Source organism: Equus asinus, chromosome 4 (genome assembly GCF_041296235.1).
Source record: "Equus asinus isolate D_3611 breed Donkey chromosome 4, EquAss-T2T_v2, whole genome shotgun sequence".
Classification (NCBI taxonomy): Eukaryota; Metazoa; Chordata; class Mammalia; order Perissodactyla; family Equidae; genus Equus; species Equus asinus.
Genome location: NC_091793.1, coordinates 141,227,045 through 141,242,990, shown reverse-complemented (window position 1 = coordinate 141,242,990; position 15,946 = coordinate 141,227,045). Strand labels below are relative to the sequence as shown.

General features: G+C 43.9%; 1 protein-coding gene across 2 annotated transcripts in view; it reads left to right on the top strand.

Annotated features, from left to right (window-relative positions):
• KLF7 (KLF transcription factor 7) overlaps positions 1-15,946 on the top strand; it is a 96,668-nt gene that overhangs the window by 32,291 nt on the left and 48,431 nt on the right. For both annotated transcript variants that reach the window (XM_044768327.2, XM_014836409.3), the window contains exon 2: positions 8,556-9,186. In XM_044768327.2, the coding sequence (XP_044624262.1) occupies positions 8,556-9,186 (631 nt within the window). The remainder of the gene's footprint in view (positions 1-8,555; positions 9,187-15,946) is intronic.

The following is a 15,946-nucleotide window of genomic DNA, read 5'->3' as shown; positions in this document are numbered from 1 at the left end:
GAAACTTATTTTCAAGCTATAAAGTCACAAACGGGGCTTCCTCCAGTGTGGGTCCGACTCAGCAGAGGCTGGTTTCATAGCAGACCCAAGCATCTTACCTGGTCCAGCTGTGCGTGAGCAGTAGTGTCTCCTGACCACTCAGAAGTATGAATTTGGTTATAGTCCAGCAGCCAAATCATTTGAGTGACCCTTCTGAAGTGGTGATGGAGGGTAGGCGCAGCAATTGTGGGCACAGGCCGGAGCGATAGACTTCGAATTGGTATGTTCTGACAAGTAACATCTGGAAAAACCACCCAGAACCACAACAGGAAGGCCCCCTGGTGCATGGTCCACCTCATCCCTAGTGGACACTGTGGATTTTGAGGATTGCAGACACTATGAAGGCGGAAAATGCTTTTCCAAGTTGTTGGAGGTGTGGGGGACCCCAGTGCCTTCATTCAAGAGCATAGGACTTGGGTCCCAGCTGACTTTAAAACTCTCCTTCACATTTAATTTGGATTCAAGTTGTTCTGGGGTTTCTTTTCTGCCCTGCAGCTGAGGAATCCCTGGCAGATGAAAGGGGTGACTGAGGCTGCTTCTTTTGAAGACCTCACCCTCTCCCCAGGCCTTGAATCTTGCGTCCTTCCTCCCCCACCTCCCAAAGGAAAAATACACAGACAAATATTTTCTTCATTTGTTGAAAATAGTTTGGGGAGGAGAAACACTGGAGAGGTTTCCATAGAAATTTCCGAACTTTCACATTTGTTTAGAATTCAATTAATTTTCACAGCATTGTCTCTCAGAATTTACAGATTACTAGAGGGAAATATTTAATTTGTTTTCAGCTCCAGCAGCCAGTTGACATAAGAAACAGTGGGCAGGAACGTGACCTTCCGCTGGTTGGGTATGGCGCTGTGGTGACTCTGTGGGGCCCCGCAGTTCTGGTGGGGGCGTGTAATACTGTGGTACCTCTGGGTGTGCCATTGATGTGGTTTTCTTTCTTTCTTTTTTTTTTTTAATCTAATAGCTAAGAAATACAGTAAGAGATTTTTGCTTACACCATACACTTGCCTGCTTGCATTTTCTAGACAAAATTCATTCTCTCTTTAACCTTCTACCCTAATGTTATCTGGCCAGGAGAGTCGAGCAAAAGTGAATGTTTGTTTAAAATCTTCATAGGAATCACTTTCTAGGTGTTAAAGCTTGGTTCTCGTTGCTGTTGTGTACATCCTCTCTGCCATGAATTAGGGTCAAGGTCAGAGTCTCCTCCTCACACCGGCTTTGAAGGGTTGGAACCCAGGAAGGTCGGCACAGACTTCCCATGCGTGGTGATGAGGTTCTCCCTTGGGCATACCGAGTTTATTAATCGTGGTGCTCCTTTCCCCTCCTCCAGCCCCTGAGATAAATGGTACCATGATTCCCACATCCTTCTCTTCTTTCAACTCTGACCCAATTTTGAAAGACTAGAAATGTGTCAGAACCATTACATCATATCATCCTTTGAAGGGAAAAAAAATCACAAAGTTCCCATAAATATCAATCTTTGCAGTCCTATAGAGTCTTTCAGATTGGTTTCACGAGTCAGAAGAATAAAGATTTTGCTAAAAAGTGTGAAGTAGGAGCATATGTAATGATAAGTTAGAAAGGAATGAGTATTTTAGAAGATCTCTTTAAAAAAGAAGCTCAAATTATACAACTATCAGTAGTTTGTTTTGTGTCACTTTGAATTTCCATTCTGGGGTGTGTGTGAAGATTTCAAAGCACAAAAACGTAATTAAGCTGTGGACATTCCCAGGAGAAAGGTAAGAGACTTGTCTCCCTGTTTCTGTACTGTAGACCCTGTGGGGACTGTGGCACCATGGTTAATAGCACGTGACAAAACCACACATAATAAATGTCAGAAAGGGGCTCCCAAGGGCAGCCCAGTGCAGTTCACCTGCGTGTGCGTTACCTGGGGATCATTCTTTCTGGGAATGAGGGTTCCCCTCCTCCTCACTGGGAGCATCCTCATCATCCTCATCCCCATCACCATCATCAGGTCAAGGTCTCATCTCAGGGGAAGCGTGACTTTGCAGGTTTCCGAAAAGTGCAAAGCTGTATCGCCCTGTGTTCTTCATCTTTGTTCTCTCCTCAGTTTGTTTTATCTCTTTGTACTTTTGACTCTTGGATCTTTTAGGTGAGTGCAATAGGTGGAATACTGGGATTAAGGGCACTTTACTAAAGGGACCACAAATGACTGATAATTGACTACAGACACAGGTAGCAGTAGGTGGCATTTTATTTCAATGACTCTATATTATTCCAGAAAAAAATCGTTACCAAAATGCAATTTCTTTTATTTATATATTTTTTGACTCACCAATTCAATTATACGCAGATCCAAAGACTCCAAATAATTTCTCATAGTGACACAGTTATTGAGTGGTGGCAAAAATATTGGACCAATGGCTTTGTCTTACGTTCAAATTAAAAAACGCAGGAATAAACACTAGAACTTTTTATGTTCTAAACACTTGGTTTTACGTGGATGCCATTGAGGAGCCTGGAATAGTGTCTGCCCCAGCTGAACATGGATGGAGTCATGGTGGTGGTGATGGATGGAGGTCGTGAGGTGATTCCAGCTCATTTTTCAGAAAGTTCTACCTTTTACAACTCTACTTCAAGCACTCAGACATCTCTGCCCTCTGAGAGAACAGAGGGAGAAGTTTAGCTCTAAGTGGGTATCGTTTGAGAATCCATGTGGTATGAACAATCTTGTCATTGCTGGTAAGGAAATAATAATCTTAATAAACCAGACATACCGCCAGTCTGTGGACTGGTAGACTCCTTGTGGAGTTAACTGTTTAATTATCCAGGACTGAGGAGGCGTGCCTTTCACCACTTGGCAGTCAGCATGTCTTCTGAACTCCATTTTTTCTAGACCAGGCTTCCTGAAAGAGATAGACTTTATGTTGAACTTTGAGAGAATGATTAGTGGGAAAGAAGATGGAAGACTCTGTCAAACATATGGGCATAAGGGAAAGTAAAGAGAGGAAAAATGGTGAAGGAAGCCCTTTGCACAGTGGGGGTTGTAGGGGAAATGTCAAAGTGCCTACAGATGTTTGCAATCCTGACTGGCAAGTTTCATGTAATTTGTAATGAGATAAGGACAGGTTGAACAAAAGCCATTTAGTAATCTTGGCATCATCATGCCCATATATGACCAAATTTCTCTTATATTTCTTGATGCCATAAAATTTGGTGAACTTCATTTGTGCTACAAGACTTGGGTTATCCTGTTCTCTGTCAGCTTCTGCCTTTGGAAGCTATCCTGGAAGGTAGTAGGCATGGCAGTAATAGGTTTGAACTTTTTTCTTTTTTTCAACTAGGTCTTGCTTGGATTATCACTTTGTTTTCTAATTTTTTTGGTGAGGAAGATTGGCCCTGAGCTAACATCTGTGCCAGTCTTCCTCTGTTTTTTGTATATGGGACACCACCACAGCATGGCTTGATAAGTGGTGTGTAGGTCTGCACCCGGGATCTGAACCCACAAACCCTGGGCCGCCAAAGCAGAGCACGCAAACTTAACCACTACACCACTGGGCCAGCCCCTGGATCATCACTTTTAATAAGCATGTTTCAGCAAGTAATAAGACTATGAACAGAATGGAGAGAATATTGCAAAAGATTTTGGGTCATCACTTCAAAACCAGTTTCAGGTGATGTTTGTTAGAAAACTAGGAGAAGCAGCCGCCATGCATTTCAAAGTTGCGATATCAGAGTGCTTCACAACACTCATCTGAGACTCATAAATAATAAGAAAACACTTTGCACTTGGGTGCATTTCCTTCCTGTGGGTGACTGCAGTGGCGTTTTGAGGGGCTAGAGCTTCATCCAATGCCTCAAGCCCAGTTGCATCATTGGGTCAGGCTGAGTGAAGCCTCGTTTCTCCAAGGCAAGGCCCCAGATGTCATTAAGCTGACCAGTGCTGGCTGGATTTGCCGTTTGCCAGCTAGAGTGTCACTGGGACACAGTATGTCTGTGGTTCCGGGGGACAGACCAATGTTTGAACTCTTCATCCAATTTTACAATCTTGGGACACTGCTAGTGCCGATGGGTGTTTCTTTTTTCTCTCTCTTTCTCTTTTTTATTGAAATTATTTTGATTTACAGAAAAGTTGTAAAAATAGTCCATAGAGGTCCCGTACACACTTTGCTCAGCTTCCCCTGATGTTACATAACCACAGCACAATGATAAGAGCCAGGAAGTTAACACTGATAGAATACCGTTAACTAATCTATACGCTTTATTTGAATTGCATTATTTTTCCCACCGATGTCCTTTTTCTCCTCCAGGATCCAGTGCACTTCGTTGTCGTATATCCTTGGTCTCGTCCAATCTGTGACAGCTTCTCACTCTTCTTTTGTTCTTTGTGACCTTGGTACCTTTAAAGAATCCTGACCAAGTAGCTAACTAGACTGTTGGGGGTGATCACTTCATAGTGTATACAGAATGATAATGTTGGACACCTGAAACATTGAATTATAATGTTGTATACCTGAAACTTATGTGTAAAAAAGCTACTAGGGCTTCATACTTCATAAAAAGAAAAAAAAAAACAGTGGCCAGTTGTTTTGTAGACTTGCCCTCGCTTGGATTGGTCTGATGTTTTCTCATTAGACTGAGGTTATGTAGTTTTGGCAGGAATGGCACAGAATGATGCTGTGCCCTTTCTACCTGTCATATCAGGGGTTCATGATACCAGTAAGTACTGGTGTTGCTGACTTTGATTGTGTGGTTAAGGTTTCTCCACTGTAAAATTATTATTTTTGTCTTTGTAATTAATAAGTATCTTGTTGGGATATTTTGAGACTAGGCGAATATCTTGTTTCTCATTATACTTTCATCTACTAATTTTAACATCTATTGCTGATTATTGCCTATAGTCATTATTAGTTTGTTGTTTGCCTGAAGATGATTTTCTCTTTCCATCATTGCTTTTATGTTTAGTAATTGTAATTTTACTGTAAGGAGGAGCTGGCTCTTCTTCTCTGTTTGTTTATTTGACCATTTATTTATATCACTAAGAATTCATAGATATTAATTTTATTCCATGGGTTAGAATCCATTATTATCATTATTCATTTTTGTTGCTCGCATTGTCCAGATTTGGCCATTGAGAGCCCCTTCACGTTTAAATACCTCTGTCACTTTATGAGCACTTCATGGGCACTTCCTTACCTTCTGGTACCACAAGATAGTCTAGGCTCCTCTTTTATTTTCTTTGCTCCAGCCTTTGAATCAACTATTACTCCAAGGAGCCCTGGTTGTCTTTATTGGATAATGATCTTTAGAAACCAAGGTCTCTGTGCCTGGTGTGCTCGCTGCCACTGGGAAGTCTTTGCCTGCAGACTCTTCCCGTAGACAGATTAGGAAATGTATGTGTATATACTCATATATGCATATACACATTTATTTCTATAGATACCTCTGTGTATGCGTACGTATTAAAATCTACGAGTAAATACAGGTACCTCAAATTCTGACTAGATATTATAAGCATTTCTTAGGGGAGTTCTCGTAATCACTTAAAAAAAACATTGGAGATAAACTTTCTCTGTGGCTTGGAAATAATCTAACATTAAAGTCCTCCTCATCCTTAACATTTTAATCTCCAACACTCCTGGTGAGTTTCTGATTGACAAAGTCTCTTCTGTCTAAGCTTCAACTCTAGCAGATATCATAAGAAGTAGATTTCTCAAGACAAAAAAATCACTCCCTAATGATTCCATAGGGCCATCCAGCACGTCCTGTTGGGGACTCTTCTTGTTTAATTCTCAGACGGAGTGAGAATGCCCTGTACTAGGGTTGCAAGTGATAGCCTCTCTTAAGTGGTCCAGATTTTCCCACATGTTAGTGATGGTAAGTATCTCCATCCTTAGATTGTTACTGTGACCCATGTGCTCCTGGGAATCAAACTAGGGCATACTGGGCTGGTTATTTTTTAATCTTCCCAGAAGAGTGTATAATTGTGTTTAGAATATCTCAGTTCCTCAGAACATGAAGAGATCTGAGCTCCCTAACAATTTCTTAATAACTTTCAACTCTTTGAGCTAGAATGTGTATACAAGGATGTGGCATACAAGGACTCTGTCCACAGAGAGAGTGACCAGGTCTGTGAGGTAGTCCTCTCATGTGGGGCGGGAACTGCCGCCAGGACTTCTTATAATCCGTGATTCCACTGAGTTTTACCTGGAACATATCTGCGTCTCAAAGGTCTGGTCCTGCTCGTTGGGCAACGCTAAAGAAGCGTTACAGTCGTGTTCCAGAAGACAGATATTAGTGGTCATTTCCAAGATTGCTGGCCTCAGCACGGTCCAAGATAAGGTGTCATCAGATGGCTTTTGTAGAGTGGAGTCGAGTTGAATGATCAAAGTAATGGTGTACGGTTGATGTTATCTTTGTTTGACAGACATTCTGTATCTGTGGGGTGCCAGGCCAGACCCTGTGTTCTGTAGGTGAACCTAAAGAGGGAAGGGGAGGTTTAAGGGAGGTTTCAGGAGCAGAATCTTATAATTTAACAGTGGATTGACTGGAGCTGAGACTGAGGGTTTCAATATTGGAGAGAAGTAGATGATAATTTCTAATAATGAGATGGACAAGGAAAGGAAATTTTTGAGATATGGAATTCAGAAAAGGGGCAAGTGAGGAGAATGCAAATTTCTAGACCTGAGAAGGCGGTTTCAAATATAAAATGGTGGGAAGCTGCTCAGCAAGAGCTGTAATCAAGAAGTAAATAGAATCAAAAAGTTACGTTTCAATAGCCTTTCCTTGATTAATACCTCCATATTATAGAATATAGCATTCATTGTCCACTCATCCTCTGAGTTACCAGCATACTTTATTATTGTGGTATTTGGTATCGCTTTGCTTTGTAAATTCATGTCATTTTTCGCTTATAATTGTTTATCCTGCATCTACATCATATGAATCCATTACTCTGTCTTCTCTTTCTAACACATAGAAAGCCTTGTACCTTGCTGTGAACACAGCAGTTGAATGAACACTGTGACATGAGAGTTGAATGAGGATTGGAACCATTCATTAGTTTATATTATGAAAATTCAACAGTGAGACCCAAAGGTGATTCATAGTTAAAAATCTGGTTTTCTTATTCAGTAATGCAGAGTTTTACCAGGAGGCTGATTAAAAACCAATCTTTTGAAATGTCACCAAAATAAAACCCTTGACAGATACAACACAACTAGGTGTATCATTAAAATATATTCTTAACAGAATAAAAGCCTAGAATCAGAGCATTGGTTGAAAACATAGAAGGTCTATGGAGGCAGTAAATTAGGAGCTAGTCCCATTTTAAATTTGCCATCAGTGTTTCTTTGTTGAAGCCTAGAAGTTAGAGCAAGTTGAGCTGATGGTGTAAGTTAGCACCATGATTTTATTATTTATTTATTTTTATTGCAGTAACATTGGTTTATAACATTATATAAATTTCAGGTGTATATTGTTATCTATTTCAATTTCTGTGTAGATTACGTGTTTACCACCCAAAGACTAGTTACGATCCATTACCACACAAGTAGCACCATGATTTTATGCAAGATTCTGGAAGAGTAGGATTTTTTGGTGAGGAGAGCTTTTAGACTACAAAATTAAATATCCACTTTTGCCATAAAAACTATTCCACCATCTTACAAAGACTTATGAGCACCGTGGATGAAGATTTGTTTATACTCCGAACTTTTTGCTTCTTTTTCTCTCATTCTTTACCAGGTGAACACTTTTGTTGAAATAGATTGGGTCCTATCTTTAACAAGTCAGTTAGCTTTGTTTGAACTGATTTTTATCACGTAGTCAGAGCTGTTAAATGATTATAATGGGACTCATGCTCCTTGCCGCAAAATATGTAGCAATTGTATTTTGAATAATTTTCTGTAAACAATGGGGGTTTTGTCGTGCATCAGAGGTTTTATAAGAGGCTTTCTTTAGAACAATATCCATTCCTGCTGGTGAGGGAATCCATGCCCAAGACCGGGCTTGCTGTAGCTTGATTGTGGCTGAGGTCATCTCTGAGTTTGGGTGGGCATGGTTTGTTCTTCAGAGCAAGTTGGAAAATTGACTTATTTTTGTAACTTGCTCAAGTCTATTTGAAAAATGAAGCTGGACCATGGGGAGTCTTGTCTTGGTGTGAAAACCTTGTCTGATTCCATTTGCCTACTTGGGAACTCCTAGGGGTGCCCCAAACATCTCACCTGCCGAATTGGATTGTGGGGCAAAAGATCATTTTAACATTGAATGTTCTCTGGGATCTTGATGGTGTGAGAGAACCCTTTTGGGCTTCTAGTTCCCCGTCAACTGTAGTCGTTGAACTCTTGTGATGTGACCCTTATGAATGCTTTGCCAGTATCCAGGGAATAAATAACAAGGTCAGAACTTTCAACAAGGGAATTTCAGATTCTGGCCACGAACCTGTTCTCTGTGTCTTGCTGTGTCTTCCTCCTCTGCCTGTCAACCTGTGGCCTCCTGGTGTTCTTTGCCTCTGATGGCTGTTTCTCTCCCTCCTTCCTTCCCCTCTGCAGACATGCCTTGAATTGGAACGCTACCTACAGACAGAGCCCAGGAGGATCTCCGAGACCTTCGGCGAGGACTTGGACTGTTTCCTCCACGCCTCTCCTCCCCCGTGCATCGAGGAAAGCTTCCGGCGCCTGGACCCCCTGCTGCTCCCCGTGGAAGCCACCATCTGCGAGAAGAGCTCAGCAGTGGACATTTTGCTCTCTCGGGACAAGTTGCTCTCTGAGACCTGCCTCAGCCTCCAGCCAACCAGCTCTTCTCTAGACAGCTACACAGCTGTCAACCAGGCCCAGCTCAACGCAGTGACCTCATTAACGCCCCCATCGTCCCCTGAGCTCAGCCGCCATCTGGTCAAAACCTCACAGACTCTCTCAGCCGTGGATGGCACGGTGACGTTGAAACTGGTGGCCAAGAAGGCTGCCCTCAGCTCGGTAAAGGTGGGAGGGGTGGCAACGGCGGCAGCAGCCGTGGCGGCAGCTGGGACAGTTAAGAGTGGACAGAGCGACAGTGAACAAGGAGGGGGAGGCGCTGAGACGTGCCCTGAAAACAAGAAGAGAGTCCACCGCTGTCAGTTTAACGGGTGCCGGAAGGTCTATACAAAGAGCTCCCACCTAAAGGCCCACCAGAGGACTCACACAGGTAGCGGGGCGAGTTGGCCGCACGTGGCTTCTCCTCCTTTTCCTCCCATAGCCTCGTGGTGGGAAGGGCTTCTCTCTGTCCTGAGAAGTGGCATCGACTCTGACTAGGAGGTGACAGAGAGGCAGGAGGGTCTGGGTGGGGACGCAGAGTGACTCACTTGTTGTTTTAAGATCTCCAGGTGTCCCGAGCACAGGACATGGGTTTGTCACTCACTGACTGTGAGATACCTTCAGAGCCAATGCCAACCCAGCGTAGATCAGACGGTTGTGAGGATGCCTGGATGGGCTCTGGTCGTGTGGCTCATGGCCGCACGGCTCACGGCCGCACGTGACGCAGGCACTGTCACTTTCCTGACGCTTTGCCTTGTTTTGTGAGCGTAGTTCTGCAGCGTTGGTCCGTGCTGGAGCCTGAGGAGGTGCATTTGAAAGAATTCACAGTTAACAGGTAGCCAGGGTGTCCCGCTCCACTCTTCCCAGCATCCCTGATTTTTCATCAAAGTCACCAACAGCAGGAGGGTTTCAGAGTTCATTAGATGTGATCATTCTATAATTAATTGGCATTGTTCTCTGGCACGTGCTTTATGGAGAGATGGCAGAATTGCTTTTTAATGAGCTTGTTACTGAGAAGTTGCTAAAGTGATTACATTGCTGTGTGTGTGGTAAGGGCGGATGGGGACCAACGGGGACTGTGTATTTTGCTCAGGACTTCTGCAGTGACTCCCAGGATCACGTTGATCTTTGGGGCAATGGGATGATTTGGAAGAGTGTAGTTCACAGAGAACAGAGTGAGATTGGCATTTTCCTTGAAACTGGTCTTTGTTCTCTGCCTGGAGGTAGAAGCTTCAGGCTGGAGTCTTTTCTTGGGGCTAGCATCCTAGGAGCAGTCGCTGCCAGTGGTGGTTGTTAAATGAGCCTCAGGTTACCTGCCTGGCTTTGCACACTGCTTGCACTATGCAAGCCCAGTGGGGACAGCTCCAAAGGTGTAAGCGGCAGAATGAGTGTTGTCGGAGAGAAATGGGTAATGAATCTGAGCAAGGAGAGTGGAGAGAGTAATTTTTGGGATCGCTGCTTGTCTTCCTGGTGCTCTGTGGTAGTTTGTGGACTGTGCCCCCAAGGAAATATGCCGTGCAAAGTTCACTGGCTGGAAAATGACAGGAGCCTGGGTCCCACCTCTAACTCTGCCACTAACTAGCTCTGTGACCTCGAGGGCGACCCTCTCCATCCCTGGGCCTCATTTTCCACATCTGTCAAACAGGCTGGCTCTTAAGGCCCCTTTCAGCTCTAATGTTCTGGGGGCCCATGAAATGCCTTTGTTCAGTACGGAAGAACTTTCCTAAAGCAGGATGTGTAATAAGTGACTGGAAGAACTCACCGTTGGAACCTCAGAGTTATTCTGGGGGGAGGTGGGGCCTGACCCTGCTCCAGCAGCATGGGACATAATCACATCGCCTTCCAGTTCTGAACTTCATGGCCCACTTGGCTCTTGCTTGCTTCGTGGGAAGGGCTCCTAATGTATACTTGAACCCTGGGCTCATGTGCAGAGTTCTGCTAGTGGTTTCCCATCAGAGTTTGGGTTCGAGTTCTCCACTCCACGTACATTAAGGTGAATGCTTCCTGCTGTTGTCGGCTCTTGCTCTCTCTGACATTGTCCTGAAGGTCATTTTTATTTCTATTTCTTTCTTTCTGAGGTCAGTGAGTAGAGTAATGACAAGACCTTGCTGTGTTCCCAGGCTTCAGTCGTGACTCATTGCCTGCCCTGCAGGAAGCCAGAGAAAGCAGGACGAGGCAGGAGCGTGGAGCTTTGTCGGTGTGGAATTATGACTGTGGACACATTTCTAAATTACTGACGCTGAGACCTGCCACGTCCTGCGTGGAGTCTGGACCACGCCGGGGGAGCGGAGGTTCTTTCTTGGGAGGGGCGTCCAGGGCCTTTCCTTCTTCTCCTTTCCCTCTTCCCAACGGATGTGTCAGGATAACTCTCAGGACTGGTGCCTTGTGTGGTGCTCTGCTTTTGGGGCATTGTCTACTCAGAATGACTCTCAAGGTGGAGCTCATTCTCTTCCCCAGCTCCTGCAGCTGCCAGCCTTGTGGTGGACTGAGGGGGAGGACCACTCCCCGAGGGGACGTACTCAAGGAGGCCCCGGGCGCTCTTGGAGAGGCAGTCCTGCTGGCGTCCGAGCGGGGCTCTGCAGCCAGGCGGTCTTGGGCTTGTCTGACTCCCCGATGTGTGACCTGGATGCTTACTTATCTTCCCCAGTCTCAGTTTCCTTGTTTGTAAAATATGGATGATGGTGTTTACCTCCTAGATTGTTTTGAAGATTAAATGAGTAAATGTGTGTGAAATACCTGGCAGATCATAAGCGCTCGTTAAAGGCAGTGGAGTTGGTTGTAGTTTCACTATCAGTGTTGATGTTGGTTAGTGATGGTGGCATAAAGAGCAGCTTTATGTAAATTAGGAATATGGCAGTTAGCCGAAGTTGAATCCCCCCAAAGCGAGAAGCTTTCCTTTCCTGACTCCACGCTTTCAGTTGACGATGCTGTGGACACCAGTTGGGGAGGGTGAAACTGGACACGCAGGCGTTGCCCGTTGAGGTCGGCAGCCCTGTAGGGCACGGCTTTCCTCGGACAGCACAGGGAGCAGCTGCCTGGCATCCTTCAGAAGCATTTTGCCTGTAAAACCTCCTCGGAGACAAGCACGGAGGGAAAGCAGGTCTGTAAGAACGAGAAACAGCTAAGAGGGGAGGTAGAGGTGGAGATGGAGGATGGGAGAGGGAATATGAATTAATTTGGATTAAATGGATGAGAACCAGAAGTATTTATTTGGAATTGGTGCAAATGGGGCACATGGGGAACTGAAGACAAAAGTGGTAATTTATGTGGCGTGGATGAGCTAAGAATAAGGAAAAAGACATGAAGGATGGAATCGCGTTAAGTGCAGCACATAAAGGAAATGGACTAGTGAATGCGGGAGGTAGATGGCACTGGGGACCTGTCTGGAGGGTCTGCTGGGGTGAGTGGTTGCAGGGGAGCTGAGGACCGAGTGTGGACAGGAAGGTTAACAAAGCGTGCTCTGGTGGGATTCGGGCAGCGATTTTAACATAGGGCTCACTCTAATTTGGTGAAAGCATTTCCTTATCTTTCAGCTGGGGGAGCATTTTGGGACGGAAAAAAAAAAAAGAGAAAGCTATCTACAGAAAGAGGGAAAATATTGGCATTTTGTTCTCTAGAGTTATGTGTATGCTGTATTTCTTCTATACGGTAGTCCGTTGAAAAGGAGACACAGTTGCAAAAGTGAAATAGCTTAAAATGTGTGGGTCTCCGTCTATACATAAGAAAGACAGCACGTTGTTGGTAACGTGGATTTGCTTGCATTGAAGAATGTTTAAAGTGTTCTTCATTTGATCTTTATATAGATGGAATTTACCGAGCTAGAAAAGATATACTCCCCTCCCCGCCCCCTCTTGTGCCTGTTTTTTGAGAATGCTGAGTCCTTCAAACTTTTCTCCCTGGAGGATGTTAGGCAATGAGATGGGTTTTTTTTTTTTTCCAGGTAGCAGATGTTCAAGTTGGTAGCTAGGGCTCAAATACTGGTTGCCCAAGGAAGTGAAGTCAAGGATGGGGGAACCAGGCTAGGGGTGGAGAAGATGCAGCAGGGACTGCAACAAAGGAAATATTGTGGAGGAGCAGGATCTTAGTGAAAGGAAGCAGATAAAAATGGACATATGGTTTATTCACTGGGGAGAGCACTTACTGCTGGCACGAGCGAGTGACTGTCCCTTAGCAGCCAAGCCATGACAGACCTTTCTCTCCCACTCTGTTTTCTTGTCTTTGTATAATATGTTTTTCTGTCTCAATAATTCAACCCTTATGATCATAGTTTTATTCATCTTCTTGGCTTCTTGGAGTCAGCTAAATAATCTTTATATTTTGATGCAGGGGAAACCACTTTCAAGTTTTTTAAAAAATCACTTTAATATGCTAATTTTCAACAAAAATCGGCTTGTTAAAATGTTAGTCATTTCTATGCAAAAAGAGAAAGAATTATTTTCCACATTTCTTCTCCATCCTACTTCTGAGAAGAAAAAGAAGCCTGTGATTGAAAGGGTCCTTTGTGTTAAGTGAGCAGACTTTTCTCACGTGGAAATTCACATAAAAGCACGTCCACATTTAACTGTTGCCAGTGAGCCGTGTTGGTGAAGAGGTCAAAGGCCAGCAAGGACATCTTCGGTTGTTGGTCCCAGAGGAGGCAGATGGCTCTGCGCTTGCTCACGAGCTTCCTGGATGCTTCTCTCCACAGATGGGTCTGCTTTAGCCTGATCCGTGGGTGGTGATAGAACATTCTAGATTTTGCACAAAGGACCTGAAGGGATGCTTTTCAGGTGGAAAGGCAATACAAGTATGCAAGTTACTTAGCATTTTCTGTCTGCTCTGGGGCCAGTCTTATTGACTGAAGACATGGCACACTCTCTAAGTTTAATTAGGATTTAGGAAAACGGTTTGTTTTCAAATGAAAAGGTGGCTAAAAATATTATAAACCAAAAGATAACTGCCTTGTTTAAGAGGCAAGCAAAAGTGCTTATTTTATACATATATTGAAAGTTCTCTGAAGTTTGAAATGTAGTTTGTTTTACTTATTCAACAAATACCTCTAAAGCCCTTGCTGTGTGCCAGGCATTGTTCGAAGTGTTATACAAATATTAACCCTGTTAATCCTCGTATTAATCTAATGACATAGGTGCTAGTCTTATTTCACAGATGAGGAAAATGAGCCCCAGAGAGGTCAAGTAACTTGCCTCATCACACAGCTCCTCAGTGGCTGGGCCAGGATCTGAACCAAACTGTATTGCTCCAGTCCAAGCTCTTAACTTCTATGCTGAGTAATGAGGGGAAAAGAAGTCAAATAGATATTTTTCTTAATAACCCATTGTTAAGAGGAAGTGAGAAACTTATGGTTTAAGTACAACTGACAATGGAAACTATTTGTGTCTTCTAAATAGATAAGAATTGGGAGGATCCTTTAACATATTGCCTCTTCAAGTGACCAAGAACCAGAACAAGGAAATGACGAGAGAATAGCCTTCTGTTTCCAGGCCCATTATTTTTACTGCTGTAGTTACTATTATTATGGTCATTACTATTAAACCAGTTTTTCACCTTAGGATTAAAGAGAAACTTTCTTATAAGAGTCCCACTTCACTCATTAAAATGACACATGTTACTGCTCTGTCCCTGGGAAATAAGAAAGGAGGCAGTATCACATGCAGGGAAACTGAGGACCAGAAGCGTGACAACGCTCAGCCTGGGTCACACAACCCTTCACTGGCCGAACTCCATCCTATTTGATAGATTGTCTTGCTTCTTCTTTACTTTGTTTGTTCATTTAGTCATTCCACAAACAGGTGTTAAGTGGCGCTAGATGTCAGGCGCTGTGCCTGAGTGAGCAGCCATTGGGAGAGGAAGGGCCATTGCGAGGATGGAGGTGCCGAAGGGGGGCAGAGCCTTGACTGAGAGGGGCGTCTGTGCGGTGCTCGGAGGAGCACAGGTGATCCAGAGAGGAAGAGTGTTTATTGATGCCGTTCATCTTTTAAAATGATGCCAATGTGATAATACACTAATTCGTATAAATAGAAGTCCTGATGCAAGGTCAGGCACATCAGCAGGATAAGATTGAATGTCTCAGTGTGGAACTGTAGGGGGCGCATCGACCACCTTCAACCTCCTGTGCACCATGGGTAAGAATTCTTTGAATTTATACAATAGCAACTGAAATAGGGCAATTTTATAATATTAACGGGCCTTTAATATGCTGAGACACATGGCTGCTAATGAAGTTCATCCATGTGATGAGGCAGGAGCTCATTAAACCCCAGTTATGGGATGGGAAGTAGAACAGGGGTTAACTGGTCAGTTCACAAGGTGGGTTTGCTCATCTGGATTTAGCACATTCAAGGGCTTAAGAGAAAGTTAGATGGGGCTGGCCCCGTGGCCGAGTGGTTAAGTTCGCGCGCTCCGCTGCAGGTGGCCCAGTGTTTCGTTGGTTCGAATCCTGGGCGCGGACATGGCACTGCTCATCAGACCACGCTGAGGCAGTGTCCCACATGCCACAACTAGAGGAACCCACAACGAAGAATACACAACTATGTACTGGGGGGGCTTTGGGGAGAAAAAGGAAAAAATAAAATCTTTAAAAAAAAAAAAAGAGAAAGAAAAGAAGGAGTGGGAACGAGGTGCTGGGACACAGTTGACGGGAGAATTCTATGATCCAGGAGCGCCTTGGAGCTTCACCACATGATAATTTAAAGTGTGCTTGATCTTCACTCTATGAAGGTAAATTTGGGAAACATATTGGGTAGAATGGCTTACACTCAGCATATACACAGCAAGCACATTAATTTTATCATTATAATATGGTAATAAATGCCTGCTTTATGGGATGCCTGTTCCAGGTGTCCTCTTAGTGGATAAGTGGTAGTCACAGTGTAAATAAACATGTTAAAATAGGAATGGAGGAGAAAGAAAAAACATGGAATTATTACGTATTTCATCATCAACAATATTTACTGAACACCCAGCATACTTGATGCTATTCTGTCTCCCATCTCTGAGGACCTCACTTTTGATGCAAAAGCCTGAGATACAGTTTCATAAAGTCATTTTATTTGGAAGCTGATCTCAAAAGAGAATAGAACATGGGTTGGGGGTAGGAAGGAGGGGAGAGAAAAAAGGAACCTTATTTCAGAAAAGGCAGTGGAAGTAATAGA